This window comes from Geospiza fortis, unplaced genomic scaffold, assembly GCF_000277835.1.
Source record: "Geospiza fortis unplaced genomic scaffold, GeoFor_1.0 scaffold40, whole genome shotgun sequence".
Classification (NCBI taxonomy): Eukaryota; Metazoa; Chordata; class Aves; order Passeriformes; family Thraupidae; genus Geospiza; species Geospiza fortis.
The window spans coordinates 10795641-10816435 of record NW_005054297.1 but is presented as its reverse complement, the minus strand read 5'-3'; the positions used below and the strand labels follow the sequence as shown (position 1 = coordinate 10816435).

The 20795-nt window shown below is 37.4% G+C and overlaps 1 protein-coding gene across 1 annotated transcript in view; it reads right to left on the bottom strand.

Annotated features, from left to right (window-relative positions):
* GRXCR1 (glutaredoxin and cysteine rich domain containing 1) overlaps positions 1-20795 on the bottom strand; it is a 37838-nt gene that overhangs the window by 9242 nt on the left and 7801 nt on the right. Inside the window, exon 2 of the mRNA XM_031055232.1 lies at positions 354-593. Coding sequence (XP_030911092.1) covers positions 354-593 — 240 coding nt within the window. The remainder of the gene's footprint in view (positions 1-353; positions 594-20795) is intronic.

Sequence of the window (20795 nt, the reverse complement as noted above, 5' to 3'; positions counted from 1 at the left end):
GCTATGTGTATCCATCTTCCTGAGTGAATCATACATACAGGTTCTCATAAGGAAAAAACTCAACTTCTCTAGATTTTCATCATTTCAACTACAAAATAAAATTTTTTTTTAAGAAGCAGATGATATCTTAGATGTATTATTGCCTCTTACTCTCTGGTTATCTTTTGCATCTTCAGATCAAACGTATCAGTGAGGATCTGTGCAGTGCATACTAGAAAAGGATTGCTGTCTTAGCTTGTTACCATCATTGCAGCATTGTAGGTAATTTTCTAATAATCCTGCTTCTCATTCATCAAGATTTTCATCTGCTCCTCCCAACTGTAGAATAGAATATAGGTTCATGCTTTACTTACCCCAAGATAATGGCCATCAATAAACACAACAGGGAGTGAGGGGACCTCACAGACACTTCTGCATCTTTCATCTAGTTCTTTTCCATAATCACTGTTCAGAGCAATGTTTTTTTCTTCAAACTTAACTCTGTGATTTTGAAATATCTTTCTAACCAGTTCACATCTTTCAAAAGTGGTTCTCACCACACGAAGACTGGTAGTATAAATTACTATGCGGCCAAACTCTGGGACTGCTGAGACCTGGAAAAAAAATAGTTCCCATTACATTAAGCAAAGGGTTACTATTTTCCAAGTATTAAGTAATTTTATTTAAAATATTATTTTTTTTAAAAAAACAGCATCTTAAAAACACAATTCAACTTTCTACTTTTATTCAAATGTGAAGATGGAACAGGAAGAAGGAAGTTCTTGAAAGCAACAATTTAAGGCAATTTAAGTTCTTAAAGTAAGGTGCAACTTGACTTTTTTGGAAAGTCTTAGAGATGGTAAGTTAACATATATTTTCAAGAAACAGATATATTTTAAAACCTGATGGACTTCCAAATGGGAATAAATTGACCCTGCTGTGGTGATGTCTGATTCTGTTAATACAGTCCCTTGTGTTTGCACAGAGTTTGATAGTACCCAGACTAAGACTAAACATGCTAGCTTAGATGTTATTGACAATCTGCTTCAAGACAAGAGCCTAAGCTAAGCCTTAGCACGTCCATGACCAAAGATTAACTTAGAATACTTTAGGTCTCCATGCTGAATTAGATTATGACTGCAGAAGGTACAGAAGTATCCCTAATTTTTAATATAGTTTTTTTAATATAGTTGGGTTTTTTTTGTGTATTCAATGTCCAATCAAAAACCTGCTGCAACTGGCTGGAAAAAAGTTTCACACTACAATTCAGATTTTACTTTTTACCCCACTTTTCAATACATAAAAGTTTATGCTGTTTCTTTCCTTTCTAGGATGACAACAATTAGATAGTGTAAATACTACTAGGATTAATTTCCCCAAGAGAGTGTGATAGATTTTCAAGAAGCCTGAGAATCATTCTTCTAAATAGAGATATTATGTTCAAATATATAACAAAAATCCCAGCTTTTAAGAAGGGTGGTAATGCATTTCCAAGCTTTCCAAATTATCCATTGTATTCAGCATATTATATTATTTCATCAGTATTCCAGGATTCAAAACACAAATTAGAAAACAAAAAGCAAGGATTCCTCTACTACACTGTAGCACTGTATTGAAAATGAACCTTGATGGGTGAGTAGATAATTTTTTACCTATCTCATTAATTAACTATAAAAACATAGCTGTTAAATTGGGCAGATGTTATTGCAGATTTTGTGATATAACCAGTCATGATTTAACTTACTACTTAAATACCAAAAACAAACCCTTGAAAAAGTATATTCTGTTTAGAAAGGTGTTTACAAGGTTCTTCATATAGTATAGAGTTCTCACAGATCTCTTACAGAACACTGGAGGTGTAATTGCCAACATATGTAGACATGGCTTTCATCTCCCATTCAGAAAAAGAACAACGTTGTGATAGGTCAATATTTTTTCTCTTAGAATGGATGTCAGAAATTCAGTTTTAAAAACAAGTTTTATAAAAATGCGATACTTTTCTGCAGCTCATTTTTAGGTTGAAAATCTGTTGCACTGCTACTGCAGTATGACTCTCCTCCAGCATCATTCACAGATTCCAAGCGGGAGAATTAGCTCGTTCTCTCCATAAAAGACAAGTACTCTACATAAATACTGCAAAATATTTTAGTAACCACACATGGGTTGCTTGAAGGAAGAGGAGTTTGTTGTTTTCATAAGTAACCAAAAGATGTTCTTAAAATATTACTTAAATAGAAAATTTCACATATTCCTCCTTTCTTCCTCTTTGGAGTGACAATACATGTTGAAGTGCGAAACTGTTCAACAGGAGGGAAGCTCTTGCTCCTCAATAGTTCTAATCTCTAATGCTGCTTGTTCCCAGACACCAGAGGCTGGCAGCATGGGCACAGACAGTCATTATCTGGTGAAGCATCAGGACTGTGGTGTCTCTACAGCATACAAATAAGCAGCTGAAGAGATGGAAAAATGGAAAGTTGTAAAGTGATCTGGGAAGATATCAAGTGGAAGGGGTGTACAAAGAGTCACTTTTATGTTTATTCCTTTCTTTTTTCCTAATGTGGCAGTGAAGAAATACCATTGTTTGCCCTGCAAAGAAGTATCAAGAACACTGATTAAACAATTCTTCAGGGAAATTTTCATAGAACCCTTGTTTTCTGTGCTACAAATGTACACAACTTGTCCTTGCAAGGACTTTTGCCATGGAAAGGTATCCTTCTTGCCACCTCTCTGAAAACCACATTGGTAATGAACAACAGAGGGGTTATAAGCTATATTAATTCTTATTTTTCTAAGCAATATAGAGGCTGAAAACTGTCATATTTAATTAACCAGAATGCACTCTTGAAGTAAACCAGTAAATGCTGTGCTTTTCCTTCCTAGGTTGGAACTGTGGCAAAACCATAATAAATAACAAGCAATGTAAACAAATGAAAAGAAAGACATTTTCGAAAATGAACTTTTACAATATTGCTTTGCAAATTTGAAATTCAAATCACCTCATGTAACTCACAAATGCACATAAAACTCTAGGTGAAATGAAACAGAAGGCTATTCTCTGGTTAATGGGCATGACAAAACTTTAATAAAGCTGTGGAAGTTGGACAGATTAATACATCAAAAGATTTGGAGGAATTTATATTAACCTCTTATTTGCACTTCTTGTTGGTGAAATTCTCATTGAAGCAAGAAGCTTATGATCCCTAAGCTTTCTACATATTTTTCACATATTTGTAGCTTTTCAAATAGCTAATACATGGCTGTAACTCCAGTACTTTTCCTACCCTTTCCCCCTAGATATTAGAACAATAAGGTAACCTTGTAATACATCCCTGAAATAGTGTTTAGTCTTATTGTCAGGAAGAAGGCCTACAAGAAGAACATTTTACTTTCCAGCCAGAATCTCAGACATCATAACAAGAAGGGGGGCAAAAAACCCTTGGACCAACACCAAGGGGTTGACCCAGGGCTGGGTTACTGGGGCAACTGAATCTCCTATTGGGCATATCCATTAGATATCCTAATTAATCAACCTTGTAAAAATTGTAGAAATCCAGCCAGGTGTGCCCATCATCACTGGGACACCTGGAAGCTTCCAAATAAAGGTCTGCTTTTTACTTTACTATTCTAATATTGTTGCAAGGCTTTTTTCTCTTTTGATTGTAAGCAATACTCATGGATACCATTTGGCCTAAGGTGGCAACTACTGCGTCGTATTCTGGAAAACCCCGTGCACATGGGCCAGGGTTGTGCTTCAGAGAAAGTGCCTGTATGGAAAGATTGCCAAGGAAGACACTTAAGTTTTCAGGAGGAAATAAAGTTGCTTTAGCAGTAGTCCTCTACATCATTTACAGCCCTTAGTTTAGCAGCCCAGTATTACCATCTCCCCAAGAGTCTAAGGGCAAATTCTGCTTTACTGCCTCAGCCTGAAGAGCTTGCAGTTTCCTTGGGAGAATCAAGAAGCCAGCAACAGCAGCAGCATGACCTGCATCACTTCACAGCAGAGCTGGCACTTCCAGCCTAAGAAACAGCTGCCCTTTTCTTCTGTCTAGAGAGAAAAAGTAATTGCTTCAACAGTTCAATCCCGTTTGTGATTGAATATGAAAAACCACAATGTTACTTACTTTGTTCCTGACTCAGTCTTTTCCCAGACTTTTTTACCAGGTCAGTCAGGGCTTTTGCAAATCATAGAATAATACAAATTGTAGAATCATGGTTTGGGTTGTAAGGAACCTTAAGGATTACCTACTTCCAACGCCTCTGCCAGGAGCAGGCACACCTCCCACTAGACTAGTTTGTTCAAAGGTCTGTCCTGATGTACAACTGGGGGAAATCTATCCCTCGGCCATCCCTCTGGCACCCATCTGACATGATTGACTAAATATAATCCTAACTGGGAAAATCTTGAGGTATGTCATCCATGAGGCTAAATGAGCTAAATATAATCCTTAACTGGGCAGATCTTGAGGGATGTCATCCATGAGGCTAAATCTGTGAGCTCATTATCAAGTGGCACCACAGAAGAAAGAAATTGATGACGAAAAAGAGAAGGCTAAGGCTTAATAGAGCAAGAAGATGAGGAACAAAATGAAGGGATTCTGGGGACTGGAAAAGGGCTGAAAATACAGAACTAAAACCAGATGATAAACTAAAACCTAAAATGTCAAGACATTGAGAGAGCAAGAGTAATAGACACTAAATGTAGAAATAAAAATATGAAAAATATGACCAAAAAAACCCCCAGGTAATAAAACAAAGTAAATGATAACAAAGTTACAAAACAAAGTAAATGATAAAACAGAGAGAAGGTCACGGAAATCCTGAACCTTTTTTAAAAGAAATCCCAGTAGTCAATGTAACTGTACAACAAATACATTACAGAATATGTGAATCTCCAAGTTGTTTGAAAATTTTGGAGCGTCTTTTAAAAAAACTGGTTTGTATTACTAGAGCTTCAGAAATATGAAATATTTGAGAATCATACTCCTAAAACTTGTCTTTGAGAATTTACCTTTTTCCTATAACCATTGCCTCAACAATAATAACAACAGACTTCTCAGTAGCTCTGAAAAAACAGTACAATAGTCAGGTGTTTCCATGGAGCTTCTGAAAGCCAAATAAATACCGTTAATCTCATTAATATTTTTGGGTTCAGACTTTCCCCACTATATCCCTGATTTTGGGGTCCAGCTGCAACTGAAGCAGCAGCAGAAGTGTCCATGTTTTTCTATTGGTCTCATAGTTACCTTGGCCCTGACCAGTCCTGACAGTCTGAGCAGATATTTCTCTTCTGTTTGGGAGAGGAATTTATTAAACTAACAATTGAATAATGATACCAAATTAATTCTTCAGTGTATTTGCCATGAATCACTCTCTAAACACTACAGATTTTGTTTAATATATTTTACAGCATTTTTGTCTGTTTGGTGACTTTGAGTAGCTTTTTATCTTTGGACCAAAACCCTTAACATGGGTATCTTTGCAGCATGACTAATAGCTATTAGTGGTCCAAGCCAATGCTTTTCTGCTTGTTGTGTAAGAACTACTGTATCCCTTGGGGCATAAAGTGATTGCTCCTAAAACAGTGGTGAAATTTGCTCTTTGAAAACCTTTGTATATGACTATGTCTGTAAACAACTAAACAGACAAGTCCATCAGTGAGAGGAATAGTGTATTCATGATGTTAGCTTCATTTTTATTTGGTTGCAAATGAAAACCATGAGAATAACACTAGCAAAGTAGTCATTCCATTTTTTTTAATCCTCCCTCTAGAAAGAAAATATAAATGTTTTAACCCTATCAGTTGAAAAGAACAGTTACAGACAAAGATCATTAATTTCAATAGAAGCATCATCCATAAATTTACATTTGATTCTTTTAAAGAACAAAACAACAAATGAAAAAAAATTATAGTACTTGTACTCAATACAAGGTGAAATGTTTATCATATATGACGTTTTTAAAGGTTTTTACTATGTTCAGGTATAACACTCAACAAGTTATTTATGCAGTACTGAATTGCTTGTGTGACCTAAGTCAAGGGCTGATATACCCTTCTCTGTCTCACAATATCATCTTTCAACATCTCAGAGAGTTCTGCTGAATTATGCACCCCTTGGCTCTGTAATTAGATACTATCAGACTGGCAGAAGTATCTCCTTCACTAAGTAGGCTGAGGCAGGAATCTAGAGCACATTACAAACCTTCTGCCAGAGATGCTTCAGTGAGTAAATGCAACACTCATGATCCAACAAAAATGTTGAGCAGAAGAAAACTAGTTATACATAAATATACATACATACATATTTTATATGTATGCTTGCATATCTGAAAATTTTGAATTAAGCTGCTTACTTCATAATTGGCATTACATCATTTATAGCTTGAATTTGTATCAATAACAGAGTGGTAAGACGAATTGTGGTTTAACAATAAACTGATCACAATCTGGTTGAACTTTCTGGTTTTATTTTACACTCAGAAAATGAAGGGAAGAAAATAGATATGAGTTTCTTGTTGAAGAAGTTCTGCAGAAAAAAAAGCGCCAAACTTTAAGCATTTAATTTCCACAATATTTAAAAGTTTTTGCAGTTTAAAAGACTTCTAAAATATATTCTAAAATAGTGAATACTTTCTGAAAGATAATTTAAAAGTCAAAAACTATGACCAAAATGTTTCAAGTTTTTTCTACATGATACTCCATAAGAACATACATGTTTTCAAAAATGTACAGCATTTTATGAAAAACATATTTTTCATCAAGTCGCTGTTTATTTGAAAACATGCAACATTTGAATGAGATGGCTGAAGATTGCAGGTCTATGTTCAAGCAAAAACCACAATATTTGCCATCATAACCACACAGAAGAATGCTAATGGTGTTGTGAACCAGTCCATTCTGTTTGTTGATTGCCTGGTTCAAGTTAAAGTTTTAATGCCATTTTTCAGGAAAAATTTATTTTCTGGTCAGACGACCTCTTCCAACACACAGACTTCATCTACCAAGTAAAATGTTTTTCTTTGGCAAGTCTGTTTACACACACTGAAGCTGTTGCAAGCAGTCCCCAGCCAAGGTGTGAATTCTTCATATGAAACCCCATTCTCTTCCACTTCACTGTTTGCAGCCCAACCCTTTATGGGCTCTCGCACAGCAAAGCAGAGTACACATGGAAATTTGAATCTACGCTGTCTCTTAAGTACTTTAATGCTATAAGACTGCAGTCCTGTTTGCATTGCCTTCAAGGACCCAGCACTACATCAATATTTGGTAAAATTCAGAACTTTATTAAATTCAGCATATTACAAAAGATTGATAGAATGAAGTCTGATTTCTGCAACACAGCACTCGAACACTCGAGTGAAAGCATGTACTGGCCTTCTCTTAACATTATACTTTTCCTTGTGCAGTTTTGGCAGTTAAAGGGACTATAAACTGTAGGACTTGCCACCTTTGACCCCTCAGGGAAGTGGAATGATATCACCAGTAGCCGTCCTCAGGACTCATGGGAAGGTCCATGGAGAACAATTTATAAGTGAGGCCATCGAGAGCTGCACTCCTAAACAAGGTTGCTAGAGAGTTGGGGACATTCCCAAACAGATACTGCTACCTTTGCTTTCTCCAAAAAAAAGGGTCAGATCACTGCTTTTCTCAGCTTTTAAAATAGCACAAATACTTGTATGGCTTTGTCAGGCTGTGTGCTGTAACTCACCTCATGCACAAACAGCAGCCCCAGGAATACATCGGTTTCCAAAAGCTATGTAGGAGCCCAGGCTCTTCTGCCTGTTGTAACACAGGACAAGAAACATCTCTTTTGTTCCTGTTTGCATTTCATAGGTCTAGATAATTCTGAGGAGCTGGGCATAGGTTCAGGGAAGGGCTGTGATCCAGCAACAACTTGAATTCCTTGATCTTGTAACTCCTGGGCTATTCTTGTCTCTCTTATCTACAAACACAACATATTCTGCTGATTGTAAAATAGCACAGTTTTACCTCCTGAAGGCTGACATCCTCGAAATTGTTCAACTGTAGTGTAAAATAGATATAGAATGCAATTATACCTCAGATATTGGTATAGCATATTTATAAATATTTGTAATTCATTTCTACTTTTCAGACTGTACATCAATATTGGGGATGTCAGAAGAAAATATTTATACTCTTCCTTTTATCCTAAAATCATTTGGCAGTATACTAAATTATGAAAAACCAAAAGGAAGTCTTTCCATCCTCTGACATCATGTGTAGTATGTGTGTTGTTACCCTTTCTGTTCCTCAAATAATACAATATAACATCATGTCTCTTTTCCTGCCACTACAGGTTTTCCCACGTATCTTCAGCACAGACTGCTTTTCAAGGGATATCAAAGGGCTTTCATTTCAAAGCAGAAAAAATACTTATAATACCACAGCAAAGGAGTGCAGGGCATGACCTGGCCCCTCCCTGCTCTTTGTAGTGCTCCAGCTATGGGCAGGCTCAGAAGGTACAGAGACTACAGCTGAGCTCACCCTCAGTGTCCTTACTGCTGCTCATCCAGCACACACTCACAACCAGGTTACAGCCTGCTCCCAGGCGACCTGAGCTCTGATAAGGGAGCAGGTTATCTCCCCAGGGCTCATGGTCTCTGCTAGACCCTGCTGGCTCTGCCCTGCAGCCTCTAGAGTCACACCGTGTGATGCACGTCTAGCTCTGACTCTGGGGTAAAAGCAGCTCCTGTCCAGCAGGGCACAGCAATGCTGTGAAGTCAGTCAGGGCAAAATTTATTTCAAAGAAATTAAAAATATGTTCAAATTGGTTGAAAGAAGATCACTATCTCTCCATGTCTAATCAGATTTTATTTATCAAGTGCTGAAAGTTCTATCAGTACTTTCTTATTAATGTATTTATGCCATTCAGAATATGATAGGACAAAATGAAATATTTGAAAATCAGAAGCAAATCTGTGATTAAACTAGTCTGCACTTCTCCTGGGAAGAAATGCTGTGATACAATGCATGTTTCTCTTTTGCTTGCTCAGTCCTTATTTCCCTCTCACCTCATATTTACCAAGTTGACATCTCCAAGAAATTCTTCTCAAATAAAAAAGAGAGCCTCTGGGAAGACCCTTTGAAACGTTCCTCTGGCTGGTAAGAGAGGAGAAGCATTTCTTTGCTCTGCAAGGACACTCCTTACAAAGATTTAAGGGGTAGAGGCAGTAGCTACTAAAAACAGTTTTGTTCTCAGCAGTTTACATGAGACACTAGAAACCAAAACAAGGAGGGTCCAACAATCTCCTTTCCCATTGTGCAGTTCTTTGAAGCATTCCTGTATTCAGCAGAAGCCAGACAAGATGCACCTAGACTGTCCTGTGACATGTGTATGAAGCCCCTTCAGGTAGAGCATCTTGTGTCGGGAACAGTCTAAGAGAAGCAATAGCTTAGCTGTTACCATTATTTTAATACCCCTTATCTGTTGCAGAGAGCTGCTTGATTCAATTTACTTACTCACATTAACTTTATGAAGGCACCAAGCAAAAAAAACACTATGGAGCACCAAACAAGTATCAATACAATATCAGAGCCAGCCACATGGTCCAACAGGTAATCTTCCTGCCTGCCTTGAAATAACCTTCCTGCCAATAACCTTGAAATTTCCACTACCAAAGAAAATCACAGAATCATAAAATGGTTTGGGTTGGAAGTAGACCTCAAAGTCTACCCCTGCATTGTGGGCAGTGACACCTTCCACTAAACCAGGTCACTCAAAGCCCCACCCAGCCTGGCCTTGAACATTTCCAAGGATGGGGCAGCCACAGCTTTTCTGGGCAACCTGTTCACCATTGCCAAAAGTAAGAATTTCTTCCTAATATCTAATCTAGACCTACTCTCCTTCTTTTGGAAGTTATTCTCCATAATCCTACCACTACATCTTTATGACTTTCACATCAGAGAAAAATTCAACACAAAATTCAGCATAGTACAATTTTCTTAACAGCATTAACACAAGAAAATTATTTCAGAAAATTTTCATCAACCATCACAATTGCCATGCAAAAATAATGTACAATAATTTTCTGAGGACAGACGGGTTCAGTTCCTTGCCATTTACAGCAGGAACTTCCCAGTGCAACATTAAGGCAGCAGTCAGAAAATATCTAAGCCAAGTCTCAGCAGGCATATGATAACATTCCCTTTCATTTTCAATGGGTGCTGTGGGATCTCACACCAAAATATAAAACTGAAACCTCATATACAACCTTTCAGCCTCATTATGATCTCTCCTACAAAATATGTCTCTTTAGCCAAATATTTCCTTGAATAAGTTGCACTTCAAATCAAGAATTGGGTGTTGTCCCATTGCTTTGGTTCCTTTGAGTTTATTAATCATTGTAAGCTATGGAAAGAATTACTCTGGGGTTATTCTTTTATATTCATTTTTTGGCTAACAATACACATACACTTCAAGGCCTTTAACCCATTCTAATTGGTAACCAAGATTCAGCCTTGTAAAAGTAAATGTGACAGAGAGAATGCTCTGTCTTTCACAAGGCATTCACTAAATGAAGTGAGCAAAACAGCAGTGTTTCCTAGAATACACTAGGCAAAGGGAATGTATTTGTCATTATGAAGGTTGTCTGGAGGCATACTTCATAAAATTAGTTTCTATTTCTTGAAGCACAATTCTTTGGGAACACATTAGTGGCTATTCACCTGGATAAAGTTCCATGGGAGTTAGTAGAGCCTTTTCCCAAATACAGTGGTTTCTTGTCAGGTGAGCAAAATGGGCTCAGACCACACGGGAAGTACACTTGGTTTTTTTTCTGACACTGATCTTCATTTCACTGAGAGCTTGAGTGTTTCTCAGCTTTCAGTGAGAGGGCCATGGCACTTTCTGGCCTTGTTTTTTCACCTGTTAGTTTAGTAACTGAAATTTTGTAATCTCTGTAACAAACTTATCAGGAAAGGAGAGAATAAAGTCAGTTGTTGCTCTGATGCCGTTGATCAAACAACCTGTTATTGTATTACCCTCTTCTTCCCTCATCAGTTTATTTAGGAGTAACAAGATTTGCTATACAAGAGACAAGGTGCTGGGATTACTTTTCTTATGAGTACATTATTTTCAAAATGGTTCCTTTGAGACAGGAAACAACACTAGACCATAAAACTTTTTTATTTCCAGCAAAACAAGCTCAGTTTTTCAGTGGGAAAATGCTGCTGTTTCTGATAAGTACTTTTTGCTTTTCATGGCTCTACATTTAATATGCTTAATATCTACCTTGACCTATATAAAACATGACATTGCCCAGAGAAGTTGTCCCATGGCAAGGGAGTTGGAACTAGATAATCCTTAAGGTCAATTCCAATGCAAACCATTCTATGATTCTGTGATTCCACATTTTGCAAACTCCAGTCAACATCTGTCCTAAAAATGAACTTTCTTTGGCATTGGCTTATGCCATATTTCCCCTTTGTGCCTACTCTGTATTGCAATGCTGATTGTAGTGTTCTGTAACCTGGCATCCAACCAGGGAAACGTTTGTTTTCCCCAGGTGCAGTGCTAGTAGGAGATTTATAAGTTAGCGTTCCTGATGTTTGATTATCTGCTATGTTTGATAAATGGCTTTCAGCTGAACAATCTGAGTGGCAATATAAACATTTTTTCTTTGTTTGATGTAATCAGTGGATCAGGAAATTGAAACCCATACTTCTGCACAATTGTGTAGCAGTGTTATATGATATATTAGCCCTCTGATTTGCTTCTTGGGTCTTTGACTGCACAAAATAAATGCTGATTGGAAGTGCTTATTAAATTTTATTACCACCTCTTAAGAACTAGACTGTGCCAGTCAGGTACAGATAAAGAGGGAAATTCAGGAAAATTAAATGGTAAAAAACAGCACAAATTTGGCAAAACTTCAAATTACCTTGTGGTAAGAACTGAATTTCTGATGAAAATTACACTAAGGTTTGGTCTTTTAGTTTAAAAAAGTTACAAAGATAATTCACCATAGGATGCAGATAAAATAGAGGTATTTTAAAGCTGTAATCAAAAGAACGAACAAAAGGTTTAAACTCAGTGTTGGTCACCAGCAAGTGTGGTTGAAGTACAGTGTTAAAATAACCTCCTACATACTCCTGTTTATCTGTCTTTGCTGAAACTTCTGAATTCAAGTTGTAATTGAAAACTCATGTTTCCCTCATCCCTTTTTCTTTCTTTACTTCAAAGATCTCACCAGATTGCAGAGTAAGCTTCCCCTTTCCCCCCAGAAAGCCTGATTGCTCTTCATCTCTCTTCCATGTCAAAGCAATTAATTTTTAAATAAGTTTTTAAATGAACACCCAATTTTGCCAGGCCTCCAGGAGTGATTTTATTTCCTCTTACACTGCCAGCATGTGAAACCCTTTTTTCTGCTGCTCTCACTTTTGGCTTCATTCTCTTAAGACAGAGTACTTCACTGCCACAGTTGAGGTTTCTGACAGCTATTAAGGAACTGATTTAAGTGAGGCCCTTACATTTTCATAAGATTTACATAAGGTCAAAATTACAAACCTGTGCTCAGCTGGGCTGCAGGGGTGGCTGGGAGCTGATTTCCATCGTGCCAGCTCAGAAGTAGATGGCCCCTCCTTGTTATGTTTCAGTAGGGCTGAGCATGTAATGAATCAACCAAAATGGGACAGAAGCCCACCAGAGGTCTCACACCACTGAGCAGAAAGATGTCCCCAGATGGAACCTGGGGCATTGTGGTGAGCACAGTTTCCTGGTTTCTGGACAACTATACTCACTGAAAGCATGACAAATACCTTGCCCTTTTGTATGAAGATCATCACCCTGCATTGCCATGGAGCATATACAATGCCATCATTTCAGATGAACTCTGCCCTTCTGGCACTTTCTGTTAGTTGCAGAATTCAAAGCTGTGTCAAATTCAAAGTATTGCTTCCCTCTCTGGTAGGTTTGTTGAGGAATTCTCTGAATCCAAGTGAACACACTTACCTAATCATCTTAACAATGAAAATACAGAGCACTTAAAATTATTTTAGTCTCTCCACAGCCAACACATCAGCTTTTCAGGGTCCAAAACAATATTTATAAAATCAGAATGACAGCTCTTCCATTTGCCTCCAAGATATCTCTATGAATGCAGATACCAGAGAGCTTTCTCCAGCATCTCACAGGCAAACTCAGTTTTCTCCACAAGCATTTATCTCCTGAATTCCCTCTACAATATCAGTGTTCCCATTTTATTTCCCTCCAGCCAATTCCCTGTATTCACAGTCACAGACCTTGTGTAATTACCACTTGAGATTTTGTGAAAATTAATTACTTTACCTCAGTATCTACAACCCAGACAGCATCATTTGCCCTGACCTTGTTTTCTACTAGTTCTGGCTCTTGGTTAGCTTTATCTTTTCATGTCTACAGAAAAATGAGGGCGGGGGGGGGAGGGGAGGGGAAGGGAGAGGAGGGGAAGACCTTTGCTTCCACCAGCAATAACCTATTGTGTTTTACCCATTAAATCCCAATATCCACTCATCATTGTTTCCTATCTCATCTCCTGTACTGCTTGATGTAGGTTAATTTCTTTAAAAATCATCAAAATTCATAAAAGTTTTGAAGTACTTTATTATGTGTAAATAATTTGCAAAAAGATTCATACCCAGTCCAGAGAAACCTGCTACGAAGCATTGCGTATCAGTGGTCAAACTCAAAGTTCCCTCTTCTGCCAGAATATTATTTCTGGCAGATATGGTGGATGTTGTGAGAGGATTGCTCACAGATCTGATGTCCACACAAACATTATGTTGTTGCATGAATCCTGTGAACATTTGAAGATATGTTAATTTAGGACTTAATTTTAGCTTCAAATTTTATTATATATTAGACTCATTTTGGCTATAGTAACCTGTCTGATCTATGTGAAACTACGGAGATCCAGCTTTCAAATTATCCCAGGGAGGGTTTATGACTTTTTACATGAATGAGAAAGGACAAGGAAAGAGCTGAATTTCCACTTTCTCTATTTTCAGCTGTTTATCTGGAGACAGTTTACTGAAGACTTTGCTCCCAGAACACCAGCATAACAGCTTATGCAGTGTGCCTCAGACATGAGTAAGATACAGGCATTTTAAAATGGCTAGAAATTGGGAAGTCAAACTAAATGTGAAAGTAAAAATCATTCACAGTTTATCATTCCTATATGTTTTCTGTGTCCACTAACAGACAACACATAGTTAGAGAACAGGCAAACTAGAAGGTCATTGTTATTTCAGTGTACCTTGCAAACAGAAACTAATTAATGTAAAAGAGGGGGAAAAAGTGTACAGCATGTCACCTAAGGAAATGGTGCTATCAGTAAATTAAAAATGTATGGCTTGAGCTGCATCACATCTGCCTACCTGAAGCTGTGCCTGTAAGTAGTGTGGAGAACCAGAGAACTGAAACAATGGATCCCAGATGGGTCATGAGAAGAATGTTAGTATTAATTACACAATTCTAAAAAAACTACAGTCCCAGAATTCTGAGAATAAGTCTCTGCTCTTAGAAGATTTGTCCTAGATTACATCATTTAATTTCCTACTTTTTAACAGTTATGAGTTGCCACTTGGTGATAACAGTTATATGTAGGAGTATGAAAATAATTATTATTCAACAGCTGATCACTGTTTATTTCACTTCTATCTTTTATCGGTAGCAATAGGAATAAACACAGAGTGAAATGAAAATTGAACTTTGATAAAATGGAACTTTTTCTCTAGTTTAAAAATATAATTAAATTTTTGATTTTTTTTTCTTCTGGGCCTTTCTGTTTTCTGATTCTATTCAAAACAAGAGGGGTTGGAAACAGAAGGAGGGAGCATGTAGGTCCACTTGAAATTGCTCTGTTTAGTGCTTAGTGTTTGGTTGCTTGACCAAAAAGGACCTTTTAACGCCTATGGACTTTCTTATATTTGGATGTATGTACGAAATATTTGAATAAATGACTAGTTATTTTTGTGGCATAGTTATTTTCCATACTGTCAGTTGACATTTTAAGTTACTTTGGGGATTTCTCTCTAACAATATGAGTAAGATTTTTCAAATATATTTACTTCTCTTGGCAGGGAATGTTTAATCCTACTACATATTCAGACTTTGGTGATAATTCTGCTGTTTACTTATGTACCATTTCCCACAATGACACCCTGAATTGTTAAAAAAAGAAACACAATACATTTGCCTGAAACAGCAGTTGTGGAGCCTAAATCCTATTTTCTCCTGTCACGAGCAACTTTTCATTTTGCTTGCTATTTATCACACTGTTCTAGGTGTTTGAACCTATGTTGTGTATTTGGGGACAATCATTGGCCACAACATATTCTCTTTGAGAATATTCTGTAAGTAAGGATGGCTTTAGTCAGAAGTGAACTAGAACAGGACTTGTTGAGGACAGATAAAAATGAAAGTGGTATCTCAGCTCATGTGGAAAACAAACAGCAAACAGCATAGCCGTGAGTGAGTCCTGGTTTTTGAACCCTGACCCCATCTGTCTGTAAGCACTGCTGCTTCACTCAGTAGAACATTTCATACTGCAGAGAAACAGACTTGTATGATCAGCAGCAAATGGCTGTCATGAAAAATGCAATGTCTGCTCTGGCCCATTTATTTTTAACTTGGCAGTAGCTCTGGAATACTCTGTATAGTGTTTTCTGGCAGGCAGATGAAGTTTAAAAACAAGAAGATTTCTATCCCTTCCCTCCTTCTCTTTGCTCCTTTCTTTCACTAATTCCTTATTCTTTCTAAAACAGACTTAGACTGCTGTAGAGACTGATAAATGCTAATAACAACATAATAGTAGCACATACACGCAGGGATCTCTGACTCATTTCAATTTAAACCTTGTCAGGTGCAGTTAATGCATGTGGTGATCTCCTTTATAATTCCCAAATTCCAGTTAGTTTGGTTAATTAATAGGCATTAGAGGTCTATGAAAATTGTATTCTAGTCTGTTGAGCTTCTTACCAATGCCATTCATTATATTTCTGAGTGGAGAATAAAACAGTTAGCTGGTGAGATCCTGCTTATGGCTCTGCCTTTTTTGGTTGGCTATGCTTTGTGTGGTAAGTCGGCCTGTTTTCCCAATTCTTACTTTCAGTATACCAGACTATCTTAGGAAACAACACAATAGTCCATTACTTCTTTATATTTGCAGCAGTGTTGCAACTGGTGATTTTCCTAGTGCTAGAGAGAATCGGCAAGTAAAAACTGGTATTCAGGAAATCCCTAACAGTCACACTTAGCTGAGCCAAAAATATATTGCAGTTTAATTGAAAAATGTTTCAGACTTTCATTGATTAATTACAACCTAGAGTCAATCTGTCATATATAACAGAACTGTTCACTCAAAAACAACTGAAGAAGGTAATAGCATAAATGAAATAAAGTGTTATTCTCAACTGCAATCATCAGCAGAGAAAATTCAAAAATTGCTATAATTTGTCACAATTTACTTCCTAAGGAATAAAACAAGTGGAGAGGGTTAAACAAATCCTGGTTTTGATTTGGGATACGCCCTGGAGTTTTCATGTCAGCTGACAACGAGCTTTCTGTCAAAAGTTATTATACCTTTTACTGTATTCCTATAAACAGAAGCTGAAATGAGATGCACTAAAATCCTGAAACTCCCAGGGAATGGTGATCAAATCAGAGAAACCACTGCTCCCTCTCGGTTTTCAGTTCCAAACACCTGACATATTATGTAGTTTTTCTTTCCTGACACTTTATACAACTTGAAATCTAGCTGAAAATGTTACCCATGTGGGTGGAGATAAAAACAGGGTATTGTGTAAAGGTTGGAGCTGTCATTTGCGCTACACTAAAGTTAAGGAAAAGGAGAACCATTCCTCAGGTGGACACGGAGCATTGTCTCACCTGGGGTCACAAAGCCCTCTGCAACTGGTAATGAATTCTGCACAGGAGAAGGAGGCAGAGATCAAAGTTATGGTGTGATTAGTGCACCAAAGTGCTGATTCAATCCTTAGCTCTCAGAGAGCCCTATCACTCAACACATGGAAGTGCTGCAAAGGGGTGTATTGTAGTTATAGCACTCCTTTGTCCTGCACTAGCATTGAGTGATGAACGACCTTGTTTCCCCACTATATTACTCAACCTAATTGGAACTATGCTCTCAGCTATCTCATTACTTAATAATACCTAGAAATTTGGTACCTTCATCTTCAAACCCTGAGTGGTTAATTATTACTTATATACTCAATATCCATTTTTAAAATTAAAGATCTGTCTACATTGCACACTTTAAGTGCTTCATTTCCTTTTTTAAGCAATAGATTTTCAAAAAAGGCAGAGAGCTCAAGATTTTTATGCAGATACAACTCCTCGACAGCATACATAAACCAGCTCTGCCTTAGAATAGCCTGTGCTGTGGCTGCTGGTCTGATGTGTGAAAGGGGACAGATGACTCATCCACCAGCTCTTTATAAGCAAAATACAAGACAACTTCATGAAGCAGAATTATAGACGTCATTGCTGGAAAGACTCTAAGGTGTAAGCTTTTGTTTTCTTTTGGTTTTTAATGGTATAGGTATAATGTCTGAAAATCAGAGTGTAGCAGGTTGTATGCTTTATGCCAGCTCCTAAACCTGTTGGGCAAAAGAACTACCAAGTTAGTTATTCTGTATTTATAACATCTGCAGCTGGACGAATGTTTTACCAAGGCTAGTATAAGCAGCTTTATGTTCTAGTCTGATTCAGGATTTTGCTCAGAGGTGTTTATTTTTTAAATAAAATATTAATATAATAATACTTTTCATATAATAATGTTCTTACAGTGGGGCTAGAATCTATATCGTGTCATAGAGTTAAATGTGCTCTGTTCCAGGAATAAGACTACAAAGAAGCTGAGATTATTGAATCATCTGTCTGCCTTTCTTTTGGAATGACATTACAATGACTTCTTTGCATAGATAATCATTTAATACTGTGCAGCAAGAAAAATCAATAACATTTATTCTAATTTCATATCATGTCTTCAAACGTGAAACTTCATATTTGATTGCATTTCTGCCAGCTGAATAACCTTCTTCCAAAATGACAATTGGGACTGCACAAAAAAACAGGTCAGAAATTTCACTAGACCACTCTCCTGTTTTGAGACCTCTTGCCCTTATTTATTGTGTCTTCCCATGAGCTGCTGGAGTAGCTGATAATGAAACCACCTGACTGAAGGAACTGCATGATTCAAGTCTGCTCCCAGTCAGGAGCAGCCAAAAAGAAAAACATCCTATAGTATTAATTATCTGCATTCAGGGGTAAATAATGGCCAGTGAAAGTGTCCTTCTACCCCACAATCTTCCACATGAGGATGCAAAATAATATCATCCACCAAGCAGACAGGTTTGCAAAAGGCTTGACCACCCAGTAGATACAACAACAGCTGCCATGGCAATATCTTCCAGATTTAGATTAAAATAATCTATTTCCTGAACAAGTCCTTTAGAAATGGAGCTTTTTAAATCCTTATGACAGTTTGAACTTGAAGGGTCTGAGTAGGTTATACATGTGAATCATTGTGGGATTTGAAAGAACAACCAGATTTACCCACTGCATGTGAGTGAATCTGATTGAAAGCATCATAGAATCATAGAGTACATTGGCAGGAAGCTTTCAACTAGACCAGGTAACTCAGAAACTCATCCAATCCGGCCCTGAACACTTCTGGGGAACAGGCATCCACAGCTCCCCTGGGCAAGATGTTCTAATGCCTCACTACCCCTACAGAAAGAATCTTTTCCTAATGTCTAATCTAAACCTACTGTCTTTGAATTTGAAGAATTTCATTCCCCCTTGTCTCTCACTACATGCTCTTGTAGAGTCTTCCCCATCTTTTCTCTAAGCTCCTTTCAGGTACAGGAAGTCCACAATTACATTACTCCAAAGCCATCTCTTTTCTGGGCTGAACAAACTCAATTCTCTCAACCTTTCCTCATAAGAGAGTCTGATCAACTTGGTTGCCCTCCTCTGGACTTGCTCCAACAGGTCCATTTCCCTCCTGGATACAGCACTGCAGGTGGGGTCTCACCAGAGACCTCATCAGCCAAGACCTGGAAAGAAAAGTTCTCAAGGTATAATGTGACAGGTGGAAAGAAGCAAAAATGCTTAAAGAATTTAAGCAATAATGCTTAAAAAAAATAATGCTCTCATTTTTCACTGTGTCTATCAGTCTGCCTCTTAGGACATTCTCCACTTGAACAACAATGTTTCAGAGTTGCCTGCAGGGCTAGGAGGGAGAGTGCTTTGCATTTGGATGTAGTAAACAAATAGCAAGACATGAGCAGCTGGGCAGGAAAATATTGCATTTTCTTTAAAAAGCTGTTAGTTCTTTAGAGACTAAGCTCCTTCTGTGTTACAGAATTCTCAAGGAGAAATTTTCTTAAATAACAACGCATGTCTCCTTACAATTCCTAATAGTTTTAAAGCTTGTTAGATAATTAGCAATCAGTAGTTCCAAAGAAACTGTTCTTTGCCTTTGTACCAGCATTGGCTGATTTCTCAGTGCCGTTCGTAACACTGCATGGTGTTATAAATGTGTGCGAATATTGGCCAGAAAGACTTTTTATATTTCTTTTTGAGAAATGGAGGAAGAATGAGTCCTTGTGGTTTTACTGCAGTACAGAAGACATGCTCGTCTGACATTGATGGATGATGTCCCTAGATAAATTTCCAAAGCAAAATGGTACTAAGGTTGTTAAAATGCTTTCCACAATCTGTACTAGCAAAGAATGATGGTTTTTCTGTCTTCTTTCTTTCCATGCGTGAAATGAGTCTCTACCTCAGTGACTCCAGCTGCTCATCTGTGACCATTTCTGTTGCTTTCTCTGATGGAGGCTATAAAGAGTCGGGCTGTGGCAGCTTCTCCACAATATAACCACTGCATCAAGCAAAACCACAAGATTGCCTGTTTGGATGGGGAGATGCAACTTTACACCTTCTTTTCAAAATCAACAGGCTGGGGATGCTGTGTGATCTATTATTCCTCTTACAAGCTTTGGAAAAATTCATTGAGGTTTAATTTACATGTTTTGTACTACCTTGCAATGGATGTTGCAGCAATTAGAAAGATTTTCATGCATGAAAGCCATACCTTTTTCCCTCTGGTTGCAAATTTCATTCTAAAGAATGTTTTGTTATATTTCAGCTGCAAAATTATGATGCCACAAAACATTACAGTTACAGGCTAAAGTTCCAGCCAAGAAAAAAAATTGTCCTTTTGACCATTTCTTTCTGTCAAGCTGTTAATCATGTACCTTGTTTTGGTGCAGTGTGTAATAAACTGTAGATAAATATCCAACCCGAGTAGATAAATATCACAGCAAGTTGTAGACAGACTGGAGCAGTCTAGCAACAAAATACCTGTGGCACATATACATTTATATTTACTAGCTTAGTGTATTTGCAAATCCTAGTTCAGAACTGAAATAGTTTTGAGATGTGTAAACTAAATAATGGGATTTTAATGCTCTTAACTTGTTAGAATTTTTTTAAGTTTTAATAAAGGGATTTTATCTTCATTATTGGTTTTTATTTTCATTATTACCATATTTTTGCAATTGCACAGCGGTGCACTTTGGTGACAAATTGGCCCAATGTAGCCAAATATTTGCTTCCATGTTTGTAAAGTTATAAGTAAAAGATTAACTTAACCTGAGACACTCAAGTGTGAGAACTCTGAAATATTTGGTGTGTTGAAGGCATGCAAAGGTTCAGGGTAAATGAATTAGCAGGCAGCCTGTTGTACCATGTCAAAGAAAAGCGAATAGCCCCAAATTTTCTTAACAGTCTTAGTTA